This window comes from Parus major, chromosome 7, assembly GCF_001522545.3.
Source record: "Parus major isolate Abel chromosome 7, Parus_major1.1, whole genome shotgun sequence".
Taxonomy (NCBI): Eukaryota; Metazoa; Chordata; class Aves; order Passeriformes; family Paridae; genus Parus; species Parus major.
Window position 1 is genome coordinate 13,030,687 of NC_031776.1, and position 22,853 is coordinate 13,053,539.

Consider the following 22,853-nt stretch of genomic DNA (forward strand, 5'->3'; position numbering starts at 1 on the left):
GGAAAGCAGACTAAAAGAACTATGAGATTTGGTGTTCTGACACCTTCTGCCACTGCAAGAACATGGAATAAAGAGTTTGGCTGCACACCTGTGCAGACAAGAAAATTGATTCATAGCTGTGAAACAGAGGCACACGCTGCCAGTGTTTTGGGTTGCAAGGTGAAATTTTGATAGCAAAGAGTCAAATTAATAGATAGTAGCTGAGAATTCTGAAATTGTTTTAAGCTCCAGCAGCTTTTTGTATTGACTGGCATTTAGTCAGTGAGAGTGTCAGAGTGGTGCAAAGGAAACAGGATTTGAAACTAGGACAAGTTTTTTGTTTAAACATGTACAGGAGGTGCTGTCAAAGACATCACAGCTACCTTCTGCAAGTGAGTAACTGCTCGAAGTGCAAACTTGATTGGTAGTGTCTCTGAAGCACATCGCAGCAGCTGTAACTAGACAAATAGAAGAACTGGCAGACTGCAATGGTGGCTGGCTGAGGAAGAGAGCTGAGAACAGAAGTGTTGGCGTGAGCACACACGCTGTCTCTGAAGGGCAAAACACAGGGTCAGGGAGGAAAGGTTCATGTTGTCTTCACTGCTTTCTAACATGTAGCCACTTCCTGTTTCTTCTGAGAATGATGAACAAGAAATGAACTTGAATTTGGGCAAAGCTTCAAGGTTTTTATTGAATGGTACATAACTAATAAACAAGATTATACACTGTCAGTATTTTCATGGAAAATAGACTTCATTAAACACAGCAACATACTTCTGCCTTTTGGATAGATGCTAATTTAGCATTTGTAAATCATGAGGCCCCAGTAGAGCTGGAGCATTTTCCCAGCACAGCCTAAGAGGGCTCCTGCTGGAGCGTTTTCTCTAACCAAACTGTCAGTACAGGCTCAGAGATCATCAGTCAGCTCATCACAGCACTTCTGGGACACAAAGCCACTTAGGGGAGCTAAGATCAGGCCTCTTGAGCAGCAGTGTCACCAATGCCAGCCTATGGGGAGGCCTGTGTGGAAGTGCAGAGCACTAATGCCAGAAATGGAACCAATAAATATCAATGCAGGGAAAATGTCAACATTCCTTTGTACATTAGTGTGCTCTCCTACCTCTGCCCCCCAGACTTGTAGATTAGCCTTGCAATGACACACAAGCCTCTGTCACAATAGTGTTTGGATTTCAGTTGATCAGTAGGCATGATGAAATTTGACAGTAAGATGCTCAATTGCAACAGCAATAGCTCTTAATGCTACGCACATATATATATTACATATTGGTATAATACGCCTCAAAAAAGTCAATGGCTTAATGTAGCCATTTTTATGTGACAGGGTTAATCTTCAAATATGAATACATATACTATTTTTTCTCCTCCAAACCATAGAAAATACGAAGAATATTCTTTCACCTTCCTGTATACCTTTTGTAAAAATACAGTTAATTTATTTCTTTAACTGAAATGAATTAGCAGACCCTCCATTCCAGCTAGGAAATGGTTTCTCTCTTTCCTTGTTACAGTCAACGCTGATGTGGAATGGAATCACTTTTTTCTCTAGCTTTTCAGAAGGCATTTTCACATAGACTCCAGTAGTGAGACATCGTCTTCTCTTTATCTGTAACATATGAAAAGAAAGTAAAATAAACAAGCAATCACAGCATAATAATTGACCAGCACATTTTAGAGAAACTGATGGACATTCTTCCTTTACTGAGTAGAATGTATTCTAGACACATTCTCTTTTTCAGCCTCTTTATTGAAAATCTGTTAAGAGCATTTGAGGGAGGATCAGGATATATGGGACTATTTATGTAAAAAAGAAAAAAGTCCTGACATTTATTTAGCCCTTTGAAGATGCTCCTGATTCAGAGTTCAGTGTTGGTTCAAAGCTAGGAGTGTTCATACCTGACAGCTTCACTTAATTTCTAGGGACAAGGAATGATTGAAAAATATGGGACAGACATTGTTTGGTTTCAAGCTCATGTTCATTTCTAACAGACTATGAGTGCTGCAGACCCCTGTGGAAAAAGGCAACCCAGGCTTACATTTGGCATGCTTTTGCGCAGATATTTCTAGCTCTGAAATTAAAAATGCTTAAAGTTACACTTCCCCATCCAAGGAGAAGACTGTTTAAATTTGCTTTGCAGAGGTGAATGATGAGGAAAAAAACCAAACAAATTCTGGGATTTTGTGTGAATCATTTGTGAAATGAGAGTATACATGAAGACTGTTGTCTTCAATCCCAGAAGCATCAGAACTTTGCCTTGTTTTAAGCATCCAGCCATAAGCCAAGGCTCAGTCCAGCTGATGCAAGCTGACTGCTTTCTAGTATGAGGACAACACAAATGATCCATAAATAAATATAAGTGGCAGCTCCAGCAAGTTCTCTTATTTTACATTATTGTAATAACATTGCACTAGTAACATGGAGCATCCCATTGGGTTTGTTCCCAGTGTTTTTCCCTGTTTTCATTTCTTTTTCCTTGTCCTCATTGCACAAAGGGGTATTATTAGCAGAAGGGGGCTGAGTTGATGGGACTTACCGCTTTGCCCACAAGAATGGCTGAGATGATGATACTGTAAAGAAAAAATCCTGAGGCAGTAGCTCCTAATACCCAGAGATATATGGCTGTGTCTGGACAAGGTTCTGGATCTAAAACATATGATATCACACAAGTCATGTCACACATGAGCCTCATAAGGAAGGCCCTAGAGTCAATAAGTCAGCCTCTACACTGCTTTTCTCTAGCATGTGCATGTCCAAGATACCACCAGGACTGAGCCCTGAATTGCTGCCAACTCAGCCTCCAAGGAAAACAGTCTTTATCTGTAGAAGAGCTCACACCTTACCCTGTTACTTTTGCACTTCTATATCTAACTGCCAATAGATAAGTAGGTAGGTAGGTAGGTAGGTAGGTAGGTAGATAGATAGATAGATAGATAGATAGATAGATAGATAGATAGATAGATAGATAACACTGCATGGTGTTGCTTATGCTATCATTCCATGGCTATGACTGTGCTTGCTTTAGGTGTGTGCAGGGAGACCTGAAAAAATAAGAGCTAATCAAGATTTTCAGAGCTGAAACCAGTATTCACCCTCACTTCTTACAAACAGAACTCTGAAGACCTTTGAGACGTAATAGCAACTCCCTTAACTTGGAAATGTCACAGTACTGTAAACCTGCTTGCCTTACCAATGACATAGAGATGTGTCCCATTGCCCTTGTTCATAAAATAGGGTGGGGGGTACATCCGCTCCATCTTGCAAATGTAAAGCCCGGTGTCATTTGCTTGCAGGCCAGCCAGGGTGAGCGTCACATTGTTTCGGCCGGGGGTAACATGGCACTGAATGACCTCTTCCACAAAGAAGGTTTTAAACTCCGTGGTGTATGATGAAGCACAGATTTCTGTGAACCGGTCACCAGTCTGTTTAAGCAAAGTCACTCGAATTTCCTTTGCATTCCCAATGTTCTTGTATTTACACACCAAGCTGGCAACTCCTTGCCTGTTGGCCAGCACCATTGCTGGCTGAGTCACTTCCATTACTGTAAGGAAGTAAAGAGTGTGATGGTAAGTGAACTGTCAAGAAAGGATCTAGAGCAATTTACTTCAAACCTGCACAGTAGGAAGGGAGTCCTGCCACTTCCTATTATCCATGGGTGATTCCTAGAAATGCTGCTTTCAAAGAAAAGACTCCAAGACCACAATTCACGTTAGCAGTGAATTAATATTCTTTAAAAAGATCAATAAATGCTTTGATTAATAAAAATGATATTATAAATCTCAGAAATTACTTGTTGCTTAAATAGTAGGTTATTTGGCCCACTTATTTGAGCAATGAATGACCTGAATGCTTCAGTTTCCCTCAACACAAACTTTTTAGTATACATAAAAAACCAAAAAATAGACAATAGATGGTAAGGTTGAAATTGGAAACTTAAAATCAGGCTTTTAAACCACAATTTCCGCCTAGCAGAAATAAACACATTTCATTTACATTTAGGAACAAAAATGTTGACTCTTGTATGGAACATGGAAGAGAACCCTTTAGGTAACAGTAAAACCAAATAGAAAATCTGTTTACATACTTTTGTTTCTGATGTTTTTTCTCCTTATTTTTAGCTAGCTACTCCCAAGCCACAGTATAGCAACAATATATACCCCAAGCCAATATAGCAGCAAAGCCTGATAAACAGACTGCAAAAAAAATCTTAAGGGGAGATTACTGTACCATCTACAACCTCACTGACAGCTTTTAGCAACTTCTATCCTGACACATGATGGGATGGCACTGCCTTTTGCTTTAGTAAGCTGTGAAAAATCAGCATTATTTTTTAAATCTCATTTTATATCAGTCCATTTTGAAGCAGGGTTTATCTTCTCAGATCTGCAATGCAAGAATTCCAGATGAAGAGCAGAATTTCTCCATACATTCAAACCACTATACCCATGTTATCAGCTGTCACAACTTCACTGGCAGGGCCTGGTTTTTCAAGATCTTTTCTTCCTTCTTGAGTTACTCTGAATGTTGCCCAGTGTCCCTGCAGATAGTACTTCTCTAAAGCCTGTGTCCGGTTTTCCAGACACCTTGCGGTGCCCCAAGACTTTGCTCCCATTAGTCCTATGTCACCTTCTTCTACTTGTACCAAGTCCATCTCCTGCAAGGACATGAAACTGAAAACAAGTCAACACCCCCAGATACTTTGCCTCCTTCATCTACCCACCTTCAGCAATGGCAGTGGCTGTGCAGAGAAAGCCCACGGTGACCAATATTGAGAGCATTCCTGTGCTGGGACAGATGCTGAAGGGGCTGACGGTGTCTGATGACTTCAGACTTTAAGACAAACTGGAACTCTCAGGACTGGAAAAGAGGTGGCACCTTTCAGGATAGTGAATTTTCAAAATGTTTGAACCCACACAGAGCCAGTGTGTATATATAGCTTTGATCCCAGATGCTGTACCTGAAAGTAGTATGAAGCTTTGTTTTGGTTTTACGAGAAAGGAAGTAGTGGGTTTGATTAGTACGTGAACAGTTAACCTCAAACAGCATGAACAAAAACAACTATTCAGCAGATGGAAAATATATATTCAATCTGAAACTGCCATCCATTCTGCTTTGAGAATTGTGGGAGGAAAAGTAATCATCATTAGAGCAATTCAGACCCTTTGGTGGTGCCAGCTTGCAGAATCATAGTGCTTAATATTTTAGCAATCATCAGGTATTTCCTACGAGGGCAACGTGCAGAGAACTGTACTTCTGCCTAATGTGGCACAGTGAATCACTGCAAGCTAGTTTTTTTATGGAGGACTTGCCTCCACCCCCAATTTCTTTGCTTGCTTTAATGTTAGTGCTTTTGATGTTTAAAAATTGCTACCCCCTTCAAAATACTGATTACACTTGCAATTACTTCATCTTTTTGTATCAGCAATGTGACTTGAATCCTAATCCAGCCTCTTTAAGCTTTCCTGTTTCCAAGAAAAAATTATCTAGGTTTCTAGCTAATGACTTCCACATCTGTACAGAACTTTGCTACCTACAGACTTTACTGCCTAACTACCTTGACATCAGCAGATGAAAAGCACTGCAGGAGCATTGATTACTGCTATCTCTGCTTAGAGCACCTGCGTCATTTCAAATCTCAGTGAAACAGTTTTTGCTCATGGACCTTTTAAAAGCATTGTAAGCTTTGGAAATTGTTTTGCTTTTTTATATGATAAGCTGTCATATCCATGAATCATTGCCTAAAGAATCCCATAAAAATGAAGGTTCACTTCAGTTATCCTGAAGGTCAGCTTTCATTTTTTTTTACACTTTGAGAAGTTCTTTTAGAAGGTGCTTCATCATTTATATGTGTAGATCTAGTAGATTGCAAAGAGCTGCTTTTGCTCTGTGACCTAGCAAAAACTAACAGCGTTAGTTCTTGAACACTAGCCCACCCAATTGAAAGATCCAGGATAAACACTTAGCTCTGAAATCACATAAATACCTAACAATATAAATAAGCTTACTCCTTCCATACCTAGGTTATGCAATATTTGTTTGTAATGACAGATTCACAATTATTTTAATCTTAACCAACATTCAAAACAGAACTGATGATAAATAAAAATACTGCTATGGGAAAATGAAAAACTGCACCCTAATAATGAGACAGGCACATACTGTATTACTGGTTAGACAAGCTCAAATAAATTTTAATATTAAATGTAAAATAAATGCTATTGCAACATCATGTACCAGAATATCAGTGAGATTTATGACATGAAATTACCAGGTTGTACCTGACATTTTCATATCCAGAGTAGTAACTAAATTATCTGCCTTTTGTATCTTTTGGGCTTGGGTTTTGCATGCAGTTAAACAAATGATGCATTTGAGCTTCATCAGCTACAGTGTCATCTCCTGATAATTGATTGAGACTGCAAATTGATGGTGCAACTAGCCACTAAACACTGGCAAAGGATTGCCATGTAAAACTCAGTGCTCATGCCACACATACCCACAGGATCTTGCACTGCTAGAGAGACAGGCAGTGCTCTGGCACTTCACTCTCTCCTGTTTGAAACTGCTGTAGCAAGCTTTGTTTCTAGAGGTACTCATTTTGTTTCCTGGCTGTTTTGTTCTCAGGGTACATTTTCAGATCCATGACTTTTTCCTTTCTACCCTTGTTCCTCCCTTAAAAGCCTTGTGTTATGATAATTACCCTTCTAAGTAAAGCACAACATGTCTCCCTGTGGAGTCTCCTGAAGTCATCTCTCTCTTTGCAGATAGGCCAGCCTGAAGTGAGCCCAGGCTGATTTCAGTTATCCCTTCCAATGGAGAGAGATTATCTTGCCATGGTGCCTTCTACCCTTCTTGATCAGACTTTGGCTCTGGAGTTAATGTATGCAGAAAGCATGTAGATTATGCAGTAGAAGAGATCTTGTTCCAAATAAGATCTCACTTGCACTGCTCCCATCCTTCCCAGCTCAGTCATAGCATGGAACAAGGTATCTATAACAGAATGAGTTCCCCATTAAAATAATATCCACAAGAATCACTGGGGACACCTTTTCTCTCCCCTGTGTCGCTTATCTAGCTATTCTTCATCTGGTCAAGAGTCTCTGGACTTCTGCTTTCCCCACCTTCCCTGAAAATATCATATGAAAAATACAGACCATGCTTTGTGGGCTACAGCCACAGGACCTATCTTACCTAGGTACTGCACCTTCTTGTCTGTGTAGTCTGCTTTCACCCTTTCCCATGAATGGAACCTGACACTAGGTCTAGTGGCCAGGCAAGGGAATGGCTGAAAGAAGAGCCATAATTTTGACTTTGAGATTCAGGTCTTTAATTGAGGTTATTCCTCAGGCTGTTCATAAAAGCTTGCACTTTGTGCTCCAAAAGATCAATATGATATTCTTCTTTCGTTTAATGCACATACTTATACTGTAGTGCTCTTTGTTCTTAGGGATGATATTAATTCCTGTGTCACAGGAAACCTTTATACTTTACATATGCTACCACAGCAAAGTGTCAGAGCATGGGAGAGGACTCAGGGCCTTGCAGTACAAAGCTGCAGAGCCTTAAACAAAGGGTTCATCTTAGGAGTGGTTTGGGCTTCACAACCTCTTTGAACTTAGCTGATGGAGGGACATGCAGTTTTACACTTGCCTACACTACTGTGATTGCTCAGATTGCTAGGAATTTAAATAACTAGGTTTCTCATTTAAGTTTCTTTCTCATTTTGGGGTAGTCACTTGCATTCTAGTGATTTGCTTTTCTTCATGAACACTTGTTAGGAAAAACCTTCCGGCTGATACCTTGTCAGAATTCCCATTGCAAAATGTTGTTATTCACAAAATTATTTTCACACTTGTAAGTCTATCTCATGATGCCCATGTTTTTCTTCTGTGACAGGAACTTGGTAAATTTCTTGAGATGTAATGGGGAGAAGAAATTCTTATAATTTGCATAAGTATCTGGTTTCAGGATTTTTTGCTAAACTCAAAATGTGAGATCATGTCTTATTATGTTAAACAGCTCACGTTTTTACCATGTTAGTTTGCCACAAACCTATTGGGGTTTTGAGATGCACTGTCATTTGAAAACAATCCAGATCTCTAAGTGGTATGGCTGAAGAAAAAATCTTTTGTACAAAACATGAGGTAAAGAGAAAAGGAAATAACAGAGTGACTGAGAAAATACCGTTTCATTACCATTAAAGGGCTAAAACCTGATTAGTTTAAGTAAAGGTCTAGATGTAACCAAGTTTGGTGGATCACACTTAGCTCCTGAAGGAACCACAATTCATATCACAAAACTGATAATTTTTAAGTCTCTCAGAATTGTTGCCTTTTTCTCAGCTTCCAACATGGTTTTGTAAATGCTGCTCTCCAATCCTAAGCCTCTGTCCTCAATCCAGCCTCAGAAGACATGACAACAGCACTAGCTGAGGAATTCTTTCCACTGCTTCTTAGGGCACATGGGGTTGGCCTGTTGAGCTTGTGCTGATCAACAAATTGTCCAAAAATACTGCCATTGGTATTTCTTTTCTGGAAGCTAGGTTTTGTTTCCCCTACTGTAAAGTTAATTATATCAAGTTTTTCTGATATGTACAGCATCTATAATTATCTGACAGAGGGCAAATTTCTTCCCAACTTCTCATTCTACCACTTCTCAGTTAGCCTTGAGTGTTTGCATTCTAGCCTTTACCTGGCTGGGTTTGCTACATGTTATTTCTCATAAGCCATCTGTGTCCCAGTAGTAACCAGGCCTGTGTGAATGTATTGCCCCCACCCCATCCCCATGCAGCTTATGGTCAAAATGTAAGATCTGAGATGTATGGAAAGAGATACAGACAGAAGTACGAGGAAAGAGAGACACAGGGCTGAGAAACAACACAGGCAAAAGGTCTTCACACACCAACTTCCTTAATCTTCTCCAGTTTTCTGCAGGAGGTTGTGGCAAGGGAAAGATTTTAGGACAACTTTTAACAGACTTTAAGTGCCTTGGCAGATGTTTAATGACTTTCCTTTACTGGAAGGAGTTTTCCAAAGCAGGGCTCCAATTATTTGTGGTTTCTAGACCAATCACTTGGGATTGGGCACAGAATAAAGCAGGTATCTTCACCTCAAAGCAAACTCTGAAAGCTAGTCTGTTTTCGTGAATAAGCTGAGAAGATTCAAATGAACCCCTCAAATCTAAAATTAAGTTGTGTACCCCATGACTGGAGAAATACTGGGGAAATGTTTTACTTCCACTTTCCTTTATTTCTTAAAGCATTGCAAAAAGGAAAACCAGCAAGAGGTAGGCATACTTCTGAGTCTCTGGCTCTGACACACATGCAGCAGTTTGCATTATTGAGGGACACAAGAATAAATCAGTGCTGAAAATGTGAGAAATTACGTTCTGATAAAAAATGAGATGGGTAAGAAATATTTTAAAGGGTGCAGATGAGGGGCATAATTAAGGGCCTGCTTCCAGTTTATACAGGGCTAATGAAGTCCCTGATGTAATAAAAATAAAAATTATGGTATTTCAAACTATTAAGATCAAAGCAGGACTCCTGAAAAACCTAGAATTAAACCTTTATAAAGCAAAGGACTCAATGAAGTTTACATAAAGGAGATAGTGCTCCAGCGCAGTAGACTTATGTAGAATCCAAATGTTTGAAAGACAGGAGCCCTGACAAAGAAAGGCATTTTCATAAGCTCACAGTGTGAAGTTCATCCAAGGAAGGGCATGGAGAAGATTCTAAAGTACTTCTTTGAATTAATGACAAGTGAGTAATGAAGGTCAGCTTTGTTTGCCAAAGTCTGGAGGCCATTTCTGAAGAGTGGATGTGAGCTGATAGTTAGAATGGGATGGGCTAGAAAATGAAAGAAAATTAAATTAAATTAAATTAGATTAAATTAAATTAAGGGAGAAGTCGCTATTGTAGCAGAAGGCAGAAGTCACTGGACAAGCACAAAGTGAGTAACAAGGTGTTCAAACTGACAGATATTTACTAACCTTTGAAATACACAGCAGTGAGCCAATGTTTGTCAAGGCCAGCAAAGATTGTTTCAGCAGTTGAGGTGAATGAGAATCATGAGCTAAGGCTTCTAAAGGTATTTGGTCACATTCAACCATGTCCACATTTTTTCTGATTTGCATTTGCAGGGACTAGATCTCAGAAGTACAGCACACTATGCATCTCTTCCCAGGGGCACACTGAGTTTGGAAACACAAGCCACAAGCCTTGGACATTTTAGGGGACCAGCTTCAACGAGGAAATCTCAGAGGACTTGTGATGAGATGGAGGTAGGGAAATGAGAATACCAAGGGGGAAAAGGATGTTTTGGCTGAAATATGAGTGGCTGGGTCAGTGAAGGGTACATGTAGCTTTTTTGTGCTTTCAGCTGTCACTGTTGGGCTGAGTGAAGTAGATTCTAAGACAAAACCTGCCCAGAAGTCTCTTACGAGTGAAAAAAACATTTTAGTGAAGACCAGACAGTGCACCACCTGCATCTCTATCAATAATGCTCTTTAAATTTTGCATGACAAAGCTAGGCAGCACAGAAACACAGCACTGAGGGATGGGGACCATTTCAGAGTCCTCCCTTGCTGTAAACCTTGCCTCGCTTTTCTGTTTCAAACACCTTCTCCTTGCCTCTTTCCTTACAGATTTATTTACAAAAAGCATAGAATGAATAGTGGCTTTATCACTGATTGTTTATTCAGGGCTTGTATGAAAATGTAATCCTGGGAATTATGTCTAAGATCTGTAGGGTTGATGCCCTGATTTAAGGATCTTTAATGTTCAATCTGTTTGCCTTTTGGTCCATGCCACCACATGTTACTGAAAGTTTACACAATTTACTTGATGTATGCAAGGATTGTGAATTGCCATTAGAATGGTTATTAAATCATAGACTGGGCTCTGGAAAACAAAGATACAGATTTTCCAGCAGAGGATTGTAGAATAAATCCCAGACTTTGCAAGAACGTTTCCAATTTTCAAGTGTAGTAGTTGCAAAAAAATTGTCATTCCATAAGACAGACGTCTCTGAGAATGGGATACTATAGCCAAGCAGTGGCTTTATGGCTGGCATCAGCAAATTAAAATCAGGTCCTATACCTTCCAAAATGTATCAGCTGCAGGATTTGTTGTTCAACCCACTCTTCCCCACAGAATCTGATCTCATGTACAAAACCTTACTCTTGAATTAGTGATAACTCAAACTCCCTTTGTCTTCCTTCATTTATGAAGTATTTGAAACCATATTTCTTGGACTTAGCAATTGCCCTTTCCCAAAGTGCCTTAATACAAAGCTTAATACAAAAACAAACCCCTGAAGTATATAAAAGGCCAGATGGGCAAGAGGAGGCTGAAGTTTTTCATTAGCAAAGTGAAGTGAAATAACTGAGAAGCCTCTACCTCTCTGCTCAGAAGCTCCTTCTTATTCTCCCTCTTTGCTGACAGGTATTAGTGCTCCCTACAACCTTTGTCTTTCTCATATTCTTAGACAGTCACATCATAGCAACCCTTAAAGATATTAACTTGAATGTGTGAATGGAGTTTGCTCTCCTGGCTATTTAAGTTGAGCACTGATGAATGCCTGCTATAAAGCCTCTGAGTGCAGTGAGCATTCAGCTTAAGTGCCTCATCACAGCTCTAGCTGGTTTCTCCCACTATCATACCTGAAAACCCAGCTAGGAAATCCTATATTTTAAAATTCAAATCCATCCTCCAAAAGAATTCTTTACATTTTGGCCACAGGGATAACACACTACAACGTATGATAGTGATCAGTTTTGTTTGCCTGTGTACTAGGGATGAAGGGGAGAATCAAGGAAGTTTGCAAATGTATTCCTAGAGGGGAAAGAAATTATGAAAAAAGGCTGAAAAATCAGTAAGAGAGGATGGGCTTGTGGGAATTCCTCACCCCTTAGGGAATTCCTCACCCCTTAGGGAATTCCTCATTTTGATATCAGTGAGATTATATCTGGTACATACAAAGAAAACAAATGTGTTGGATGGGGTCCAATAAAAACCAAAATCTACGCAAAATAGGAAGAAATGTTTTGAATTTTACAATTTTGAAGAAATGTTGAAGGAAAAGGGAATTTTTTTAGAAAATGCATGTACCTATTTTCATAAAACTTTTTTTAAGTCCCCAGCAACATATTTCATTTTTAAATCATTAGCTCTTTTGATAAAAAAAAGACCCAGCAGTGTCTTACATATTGTCAAAATCTATTTTTAACTTTTTCTATCTAGAACCAATAATGGGTGAAATGAGATAAAGGTGCTCTTTTTCAGCAAGAGCAACTGCAGTTAAGCAAAGTTTTCTTGAGAAAGTTTCACTTCCTAAGGTTTTATGCTATGTTTGCTCATTTAAATGGCCATTGTATTAACCCACTTTTTCTGAGTTTCAAATGTCAGCAACTAACTGATGCCTTTTAGAAAAAGCAGAAGAAAGCAGACTGCCTGGTTCTCATTAATCTAAGAACCTAAGCACATCAACAAATTCTGCTGCCACAGCCTTGTTATTGGTGTTCCCGCAATACTAAGTGCCTCGTGTATCAGCCTGTGCTGGGTTATTGCCAGGGGTCAAGATTCAGTGAAAATACAGGGTATCTCTGTACTAAGAGCTTTGGGCTACAGGGGTTAAGCAGGACTCTGTCTCCCTTCATTACCATTCCTTCAGCTACCAAACTACAGCATTGTCCATTCCTGCCTTGAAGGGGTTTAACTAAAATGTTCTGTAAGAGCACTTTTCTTGCTGCACTTTTAATACTGCATCCTGACACAGAGTAATTTCATTTGCAAGCCATTTAATGGTAGATTGTGTAGTAAGTCATAATGCACTGAGCTGGCAAATGCAGGCTCTGGAGAGGATGCAGCTATCATTTCTTTCTGTGACTTGGCAGTGACTGATTAGTGTTTTGTTAAAGTCCCTGGGCCACTGAGGAGCTGGAGATACATGGACCTGCAAGCTCTGGAGTCTTGAGAAATTTGGATTTGCCTGATATACAGTCAAGCCTTGGAATGGGGTTTTTGTTTTTGAAATAAACTTCTGCAGCCAACAGTTTAGGACAGGAGATAGTAATAAACTTCATGAGCTTGCCCAGTACAATCGTAATCTTTATGAACAAGGAAAAAAATCAGAATTTCAAATTAAATATTTATCAACTTTTTTTCAAATTAAATTATTTTATTTTTCTTTCAAATCATCATTTTCCTTCCAAAACCCCTCTATTTTTAAATATTCAACAATATTTAAATAGTCACCATTCAAATCAGGTCTTAATTGTTTTATGATTAAATGTCTGTTTTGAAGCCTCCAAATTATTACTTGTTTTACTCTATTAAAAAAAGAAATCAATTTTTTTTCTTTCAGTCTGACTGAAATGAGTCCTCTTGACTTTCCAAATATGCCAATGAAACAAAAAAATAATTATTCGTTGAGTTCCAATGAACACTTCATAAAACTTCTGTATTATGCAAAATAATCACCTTCTGGGAAATAGTTATAGATCATTTTATGGTACAAGCTCGAAACATGACTCGGTGACTCTCCACTTGCACATTATAACCCTTCTCAGTCATCTGATTATTTAGACTTTTACCTTGGCTATGGTTTTGAGTTCATTTCTACTCACCCTTATACTACCATCAATCTTCTGTAGTTTTCTTTTGCTTACAAAAAAATACTCTTTACCTTTTGAGATATCAAATGCTGCCATCCTGTGAGGCAAATGCATCTGAGAGGACAGAAATGGTTACATGACTTGGGTCATGAAGTTCCTTGTAAGACCTGCTGCCACTCTGATGGTGTCAGCAGAAAGGATGAGGAGCAGCCACCTGTCCCTGGGGCGCCCACAGCACCCCAGGTAGCACCAATACAGGGATGGCAGGGAGAGCAGGGAGGCCTGGCCTGCCAGCTGATGTTGCTCAGGATCTCTAGCAGTGCAGGAATTCTTTTTGACAAAGGATGGAGGGATTCTCTTCACAGAGGTCTGTCCTTGAAGGTGAACCCCTCAAACAAACATCAAGAAACACAACAGAACTGAGACAAACAAGGTCAAACTGGGGGACCAGAGGCAGAACAGGGAAAAGAGGAAGCTTTGACTTCCCCCTCCTTTTGCAGCCACCCCAATCTCTTAATTTCCCTCTTCCCTGTTCTCTGCCACTGCCAACGCTGCTACCAGTGAGCACAGTGGGAAGCAAGGGCTGCCAGCTTCCTCTTTACTGTCAATCAACACTCTCCTGAAGTGAATTACAGTCTGTCCTTCCCCAACAGCCTCTCTGAAGGAGGACCTTGGCCTCATTCACCCTCATGCTGCCAGGCTTTTCAGCTGATCTTGAAGAGGAACACGCCTGTTTTTACTTTAGTACTGTTGCTAGCAACTTGCACTAGAAATGTTCTCTTTCTTGCACTTCTCTCTCATGCATCGGACCAGTGGGGCCTCAGAGTGGTATCCCAGGTGACCGAGCTGAGCACAGGTCCTTCCCTTTGAACTAAAATGGACAGCAGCCACCTTCCTGCTGTTTCCAAGGTAATCCATTGGCTCTGCACTTTCAGGGGTTAACTGCATTTTTAGCTAACCTGCATTTGCTGTTACTTGGATTCACTCAAATAAGTGCCTACAGTTTCTCCTCAGTTACCCAGTTCAATAGCAAATGTCATGAAGGCCATATCTAGCTTGTTCACTCCTACCTGTTTAAATGTCTACCCTAATTGTCCATGTAATTGTTGGAATTTCTTCCCCTTGATGGTAGAAGTTTTCTACAGGAGTGAGTGCCTACAGCAACCATTCGTTTAGCAGGAAAGAGAAGGCAGATGATAAGGTGTTTTGTTATCAGGGACAGATTGGTTCTTCAATTCCAGTGCCAACAAGACCTCCAGTTCTTAAAGATCAGGAAGAAGCAGAGCTTAGCTGATGGCACCTTATCCTCTGAGTTGCTTGTGCTCATTTCAGGGGCATTGTGAAGCCCAGACAATCAACATGTCTTAGTGGCAAATCATGTTTCATGTGACTTGATTTCTGGTGAAGACATGACAAAACGTTTGTCCTTGTACTCTCGAAACTGCAGGCAGCTCTAATTTGCATGGGCAATTGTCAACCTTCAAGAGAACATTCTCCTCTCAAGGAGCAAGCAATGCTGTTTTGCAACCAACAGGGCCACTTCTGCTGTTACACTGTGGGCACACATGCAGTGCAGGCACTGTGGTGCTGCTTTTGAGCTGCCAAAAGATTCCTCTTGTGACAGCCTCTTACACAAGGCAGCACTAAGCCTTCCCTGCAAAGGGAGAACTTGGCCTGCAGTTGTGGGTGTGTGCTACTGCCAGGTCTCAGCCCTTATCTCTTAAGCTAAAGTAGCTATCACCCTCCCACCTCTTCATTTCCCTCAGGCAAGCCCAAACAGCCACCTTTTAATTTATTAAGCTCATGGGATTTTACTGTATAAATTATTGTTATCCAAGTGAGAAGACACTGCACAGTGCCTGAATTGTCTCATCACACAGAGAAGGAAGGGTCACTGTCCTGTGGGTGTGATTTCACCAACAGCCTGACCCCATGGAAGAGCAACTTCTACCAGAATGGGCAGGATCATTCCCTGCCCCCCCAAATCCCCAAGTGAGTAGGCCAGTGCTTCTCTCTCCCTTGTTGTGGCATTAGCCCTTGTGCAGCTGTGTAAGCTAAATCCTTTCTTTGCTCCAGTTCATGCCACTGCCAAATTAATCCCAGTGCCACCACAACAGAGTGGTGGTGCAGCTGGAGGCCAGAGAAGCAGTCTGGTGCTGCCTTTCCTTGATGATGCTGATAGAGATCAGGTAAAGCAGACCATGAAAACTTGTCCTAGAATACTGTCTAGATCAAAACATTCCTGACAGGCAGGATAGTACTGGAGAATTCCTCAAGGCTTTCTCCTCAACCTGGTACATTTTGTTAGTGTTTAAATCTTTCCGAGTCTTGACTCTCTAACACAGTGTATATAGTACATCTAATACACAGTGAAGATAATTAAATCCTAAACATGTAGTCTATGATATGGCTTGTCACACAGGTGTGATATGGTTCACACTTATGAGCAGTGTCACCTCAGGGAATAAATGGATGGAATTAATCTTTGAAATTGAAATTTATTTCTGCACAGTTGCATGGTGGGACACTTAAGGTCTATTCAGCTTTGACCTTAAAGGTCCTCTAAGCAATGACTGCTGTAGTAAATTTTTCTATAAAAATGGTATTTTTGCTCTGATAGAAAGGGCTGAAGGAGGGGCTGTGAAAAATATCAGAAATATTTAATTTGAACAGGGGAATGTCTTCAGAAACACACAGTTTGCTACAGAGACAGACATCAAGTGAATGTGATGTGGTTAAAGGAGGGCTGAGCTCTCTCTCCAAAGGGTAAGGCAAATCTGGGCATGTTGAGAACTTCAACAGGGAGGTCAGGGGAAAAGAGTTCTGGGTGCCCAAAATTTCACTCTAGTTGTCTTTGTTTATAAGATAAATTATGTTGGATCAGCCATAGCCACAGGAATGATGGAGATGTAAAGACCTCTGCTGCTTGTCTCTGTGAATAGCAGATGCTGCTTTGGGTGTTTGCCACAAGATACTTGCTTCTGGAATGACCTCTGGGCTCCAGGAATACTCTGTCTGTCCCCACACCATCCTAAGTGCTGTAAGGTATTTAAACTCAAAGATCAAGTGTCAGTTACCAGCTGACAGTTCTGGCAGTGGGACAGCCAGTCCTTACCCCAGGGTAGCCAGCAAGTGCCCTCACCAAAGGACTCACACTTGTGGAGTGAGGATGTTCCAGTACCATCCCCAGCCAGACAAGCAATTTGGATGCAGCTACCCAGCTTTGGAGGCTGAGAGGTTTTCACAGGAGTGTCCTTGGGCCCATTTGATTTACTAACAGACACAGAGCAAGATTTAGCCCCAGGGAAATGGTGAGAAGGGAACTTTTCTTGCAAGCTTTCTGAGCCGATGTGTCTGTAACTCTGTGGGTTGGAACCCTGAGGCTTTTTAAGGAACTCACAAGGTTCTTTCCTTCTAGGAAAAACATACCTTTTACATTAAAGAGGGGGCCTCAAATCTTAAAAGCATTGTTAGTTTTTCCCCTAAAATACACCCACACCTTCAAGAAGCATTTGGACAACGCTCTCAGGCACATGGTATGATGTGTGAAGTTGTCCATTACAGGGCCAAGAGTTGGATTTTGATGATCCTTGTGGATTCCTTCCAGCTCAGGATATTCTATGATTCTGTGACATTTATCCTTCACATTTATGGTGTTGTCATCCTCACATTAGGACCAGGTTTGTAATCTTGTATCTAGTCCTTGTAAGTGGGGGTCCAACAAGAAACAACAGCTGCTGACCAGTGTAGCTTGACAGCCCCAAAGAAAAAGGAAGGTAAAAAAGATTGGGAATGAATCTCAGCCTAATTTCTCTAAATTCAGCATCCCTCCAAAATATTTAAGCATAGCCCATTGGTAAAATCTCTGGTGTAAATAGGTAATGAAAAAAATAAATTAGAAGTAAAAGAATGAGCTGAATGTGCAATAATGTCCTTATCAGGCCACCTTGATAGATGAACAGGGCAATATATATCTTTGGCCTTTCCCCTTTGGCAAGAGTGGTATGTGTTATCAAGCAGTATATTCTTAGAAAAGCCTCTGCCATACCTTCCTGAAGAATTCATTTCCCGCAAGCCTCCCCCTTTTCAGTTTGAGAGCTGTGGGTTTGTACAAAGCCTCACTGTAAAATAGGTCTACCACAGCCAAATGTCACTTGACATGCTACATTCTCAGAACCAGCAATAGCATGCTCTTGGCAGGAATGATGAAATATCGAAGGTAACTATGAAATGCCAAGTCTTTCCTTTCATATCCTCCTCAGCACCAGTGGTCTCTGTTTTAGTGTGGAGTGGCTGTGTGGCTGGATGCCCCTCTCAGGTGTCCTCCAGAAGGGAATGTCCTCCCCGGTTTTTTTGCTCAGTGTTGCTCACAGCGGTGCTGGGCAGACCAGAGCTGAAAGCTCGATGCTCTTCTGCGGGTCACAGACCATTTGCACCAGGGTCCAGTCACAGAGATTTGCATGGCTTCAGACACCCACAAGGCATATCATGGCAGATGCTGCATAAGATAGGGAAAAGGCGCTATCAGTATCATGGGGGTCCAACCCAAAGCTTGAATAAATCCAATATGTCAAATTTGTTTCTCACTGTGTAGTCAATATACCATTCCCCAGTCAGCAGATGAGGCGTGGAGAGTGTAGCATCCTGGCAGGTGTTCTGGGGGGAGCACCACACAGGAAAACAATAGTGGCTTTGTTCCTTAGCCAGTTTTGTGCAGAGTCTGATTCTCCTGCCAGGGAGCATTTCATCATTGCTCAGTCCTGGTGTCTTCATAATTTACGAGGCTGAAGGAGTATCACTGCATGAGGATATAAGGTGAAAAGCCCAAAGTTCATCATTAGTTTGGGAGCTGATGGGAAATGCAGGGAATATTTCTTGCTGTCCTAGGATGGAGTCATACTTTGTCTTGCAGAGTCTTAGACTGGGAAGTACAAGTGTAAACTTGGAGTAGTTGATTAGCTCGAGTAAAGCTTATTCCTGGGGCTTGTACTATTGGGCTTTTTTTATCAACTGAGACAAGTGAGCACTATAGAATGAACTGAGTTGTGAGAACTGTGGTCAGCCTTCTGGAGCCTCCAGTTACCTCATTTGGCCTTCATATAAAGAGTGAGCAAACAGACCCCTGACCTCTTTCTCTCCTCCCCACATCCTCTCATGTGGGAACTGTCCAAGCCAGCCCTGGGAGACCTCTGGTACTGAACACTGAATATCACTGCTTTCAAGAACATTTGTTACTTTCGGAAATGCATCAAATTCCTCTGGACCCTGGGGAAAGGCTGAATGGGATCTCAGCTGAAGAGGCACCGCCCTGCTCCTTTTCCCGCATGCAGTTTACTTCAGCTCAGCTCACAAAGTGCCCATGTTGAACAGAGGACTGCAGCTCCTTGTGTGCAGCAGCCCATCAGAGTAGGTGGTTTTCCAAAAGGGACACACGGCTTTCCTTCCCGATATTTAACTTAGCCTTTCTCCCGCTTGCAGCAGAGCAGTTGGATGCAGGAGGTGAGGCACATCCCAGAATCTGTGGGCTGCTGCTAGCTAGGCTCCGTGTGGGCCTGTAAAGGCAGGAGAATTTTGATCCACATGGATCAGCAGGTGGAGAAACACTCACTGCTCCTTGAGACACCATGGACTGGCCCCTTTCCTAACTGCTCTCCTGTACCCGGACGAGAAGAGAGCGGGAATGAGCCCTCGGTTCGCACCGGCGCTTTGCATACTCTGTGCAGAACAGCAGCTCGTGGCTTTCTGCAGAGGCCCCGGCGTGGGCAGAGCAGGAGGGGGCCTGCAGGGGCTCGGGGCTGCGGGGCCGGGGCGAGAGGAGCAGCCGCAGCGGCGGCCGCGGGGGAGCGCTGGCGGCCGATGCCGGCGGGCGGTGCCAGCGAGGCGCGCAGGAACAGCGCGGCACCGGCCGGGGCTCCCCCCGCCCCGAGCGGCACCGGCGCTGGGCCGGGCACACCCCGGGACGGGACGGAGCGAAGTGAGCGAGCTCTGGGACAGCGCGTTCCTCAGCCTCTCGGCGCTGGCTGCCACCGCAGCAAGGGAACAAGAGATGACAGCGTGAATGCAGCCTTCTGTAAATTCTGGATGCTGCTGAAGTCCACTGCTATTTCATCAGCACACCCACTGTAGACCTACAGCAAATAGGAGCGTACTTAATCCACTTTTTTATTTATTTCTTTTTATTTAATATCCATGGCTCAAGAGCTCCTATGCAAGAATTAAGACTTTATCTTTTCCATTGCCTTCCCTCCCTCCCCCCATGAACAGCAAGCAGTAGTAATGTGTTGTATGAGCACTACAAGTTTAAAGGCAAGAAAATGGTTTGGAGAATTTTTAAATATTTCAGTCATTAAAAGTCACTCTGCCTTGCACACTTGTATCACTTACACTTAGTGAAGCAATTGAATTTCAAGTGTTGGGCACACAGTGATCTATTTAATACTATAATTGTTGCTGTTTTATTCTGAAAGAAGTAAAGCCATAGTTGTGTATTGCATTTCAGGATCATGTTCTGTATTTTGTCATTTCCTCTGTTAGTGTTAGAATCTCCTTTTAATTCTTGATTCATTTATTTCCTTCTGGGTTGCTTTATTTATGTCCTTCTAGCTCAAAGGCTGCCCATGCTTTCAAGGGGAAAAGCTGAATTTCCATGCAACCAAGTAAAAATTGAAAGAGCAAATAGAGCTGTTGCTTGTGACTTTCCCAGTGTGACACATAACTACTTCAGGCAACACCTCAGGCCCATTTGGGTGTTGTATCTCTTAGAGAGTGGCTGGGCTTGGATAAGCAGTGTACTGCCATCCCCCAAATGACCATGTAAGAGTTGCTGTACCACTGGTGTGGTTAGCTGAGCAGTCATAGTACAGACACATTTTGTGAGGCCACTTGAGCTAAGTACCTCTTTGGCAGCTGTCTGCTTCTGTCAAGCTCTGCACACTGTAAAGCCTTTTAATTCTTTTTCTCTTAGCAAGCACTCAAGCCCACAATTTTTCTTCTTAAATTCCCATAACTGTGTCAAAGAATAAAGCAGTCTGAAGATGAAGAATTTCTGTTCTAATCTGAATTTTCTGCATCATCTTGAGCAGTCTTGCTTGGAGAAGCAGCAAGCAGTTTTCTACCCACCTGTGAGGGAACACCTGCTCTGCTGCAGACAGATGTCAGCAGTGCTAGCTTGCTACTCCCTGCCCAGATCACTTTTCCTTTCCAGCTGATGTTCTGGACTAGGGTAATGATATTATTCTCTCAGGAATTTTGGCAGGGTACCCAGCTCAAACTGAAGATGAACCAAACAGAAGGTAGAGTGCAAGAGGTGGGAAGGATTTTTTCTGAGAACTGCCTCAGACAGGTTGCTCGCCAGTGCAAGTGTCTGCACGTAAGGTAGTTCTCCAGAACTCTTTCAAATCAGCAGAGAGAAATCCTCTGTTTGCTGATGTCAGATATTAGATGAGATGAACCCAGTTTCTTTAGGCTCTCTCATAGTCCATGAATGGACTCACTGTAGTGCCAAGTATAGATCTACATAAAATTACTAAAATGAATGAAATATAGTCATTTTAACATGTGGTCTGGCAACTTGAAGTCATGCTGATTTTGTGAATGAACAAAACAACTAGGAAAATGGGAAAATGTGTCTTTGTATTGCCCTGATAAGAAACGGAATCAACCTGATAGGAATGAAAGAATTGAGTTCAGAGAAGACCACAGAATCATGGAGCAGTTTAGGTTTGAAGGGACCTTTAAAGATCTCTAGTCCAACCCTCATACGATGAGCAGGGAAATCTTCAACTAGAACAGGTTGCCCAGAGTTCTGTCCAACCTGACCTTGGATGTTTCCAGAGCTGGGACACCTCCACCCTCTCTGGACAGCTTGTTCCACGATTTCACCACCCTCATTGTCAAAAATGTATTCCTTATATCTAGTCTAAATGGACCTTAATTTAGTTTTAAACCATTGCCTCTTGTCCTATTGGATCAGACCCTCCTAAAATGCCTGTTCCCATCATTCTTGTAGGGCCCCTTTAAGTATTGCAAGGCTGCAATAAGTCCTCCCTGGAGCCTGCACTTCTTCAGGCTGAACAACCCCAGCTCTCTCAGCCTGTCCTCAGAGGTGACATCCTTCAGATGTCCTCATCCTTCTGATCATTTTCGTGGCCCTCCTCTAGATGCCCTTTTCTATGTGGAGGACACAGTACTCCAGGTGTGGCCACATAAAAGCAAAGCAGAGGGGCAGAATCCCCACCCTCACTCTGCTGGCTTTGCTGCTTTGGATGCAGCCCAGGACACGATTGGCTTTCTGGGCTGTGAGCACATGGTGCTGGCTCATGTGCAGCCTCTCATCTAGACCCAAGTCCTTCTCTGCAAGGCTGCTCTGAGTCTGTTCATGCCCCAGCCTGGGCTAACACCAGGAGCTGCCCTGACCCAGGTACAGCTTCTTGCACTTGGTCTTATTAAACCTGATGAGATTCCCATGGGCCCACTTCTCAAGCTTGTCCAGGTCCCTCTGGATGGCATCCCATCCATCAGGTGTGCCAACAGGATACTCAGCTTGGTGGTGTCTGCAAAGGTGCACCCAATTGCACTGTTTGTTGTAACTGATGGAGATATACAACAGGACAAGTCCCAGCACAGACCTGAAGGACACCACTTGTCGTGATGTCCATCTCTATTGAGCCATAGATCTCTGCCCTTTGGATACAACTGGCCAACCAATTCCTCATCCATTGATCAGTTCACCCATCAAATCCATCTCTCTCAATTTAGAGAGAAAGGTGCTGGGAGGCAGTGTCAACAGCCTTACAGAAGTTCAGATCAACAACACCTGTAGCTCTTCTCTTGTCCCCTGATGTAGTCACTCCATCATAGAAGGACTCTAAGTTTTCTGGGTTGATCTGTTCCATGATTTTCCCATGCACTGAGGTGAGTTTGACAGCTCAGTAGTTCCCATGCTCCTCCTTTCTACACTTCTTAAAAATGGGTGCAATATTTCCCTTTTTGCAGTCACCTGGGACTTCACTTGACTGCCATATCTTTTAAAATATCACAGAGAATGGCTTGGCAACTACATCAACTAGTTCCCTGGAGACTCTGGGATGCATCTGATCAGGTGCCATAGATGGTCACAAATATGATAATCTCTTACAGTGGAAGGCACTTGGCTCCCTCAGTCTGCCTGCCATGCAATCAACCCACTCAAGAGATGTGGGAAGAGAGGTTTCCGGTGGTCACTGAGGTAAAAAAAGTTTTTGAG

General features: G+C 42.1%; 1 protein-coding gene across 1 annotated transcript; it reads right to left on the minus strand.

Moving 5' to 3' along the window:
• Positions 1-644: 644 nt before the first annotated feature.
• On the minus strand, positions 645-5,000 carry CTLA4 (cytotoxic T-lymphocyte associated protein 4). Its single transcript, XM_033516178.1, has 4 exons — positions 4,716-5,000; positions 3,186-3,536; positions 2,532-2,641; positions 645-1,603 (listed from the first exon to the last, which is right to left on the minus strand). Exons 1-4 carry the CDS (start codon positions 4,771-4,773, stop codon positions 1,433-1,435), a joined length of 690 nt encoding a protein of 229 aa, XP_033372069.1. The 5' UTR covers positions 4,774-5,000; the 3' UTR covers positions 645-1,432.
• Between the last annotated feature and the right edge of the window lie 17,853 nt (positions 5,001-22,853).

Bases quoted from the DNA above. Each gene is read 5' to 3' on its own strand.
- CTLA4 (XM_033516178.1), bottom strand. From the start codon at position 4,773: ATGCTCTCAATATTGGTCACCGTGGGCTTTCTCTGCACAGCCACTGCC. The intron at 2,642-3,185 runs GTAAGGCAAGCA...CATATGTTTTAG, and splicing joins GACACATCTCTATGTCATTG to ATCCAGAACCTTGTCCAGAC. The intron at 1,604-2,531 runs GTAAGTCCCATC...CATATGTTACAG, and splicing joins CCATTCTTGTGGGCAAAGCG to ATAAAGAGAAGACGATGTCT.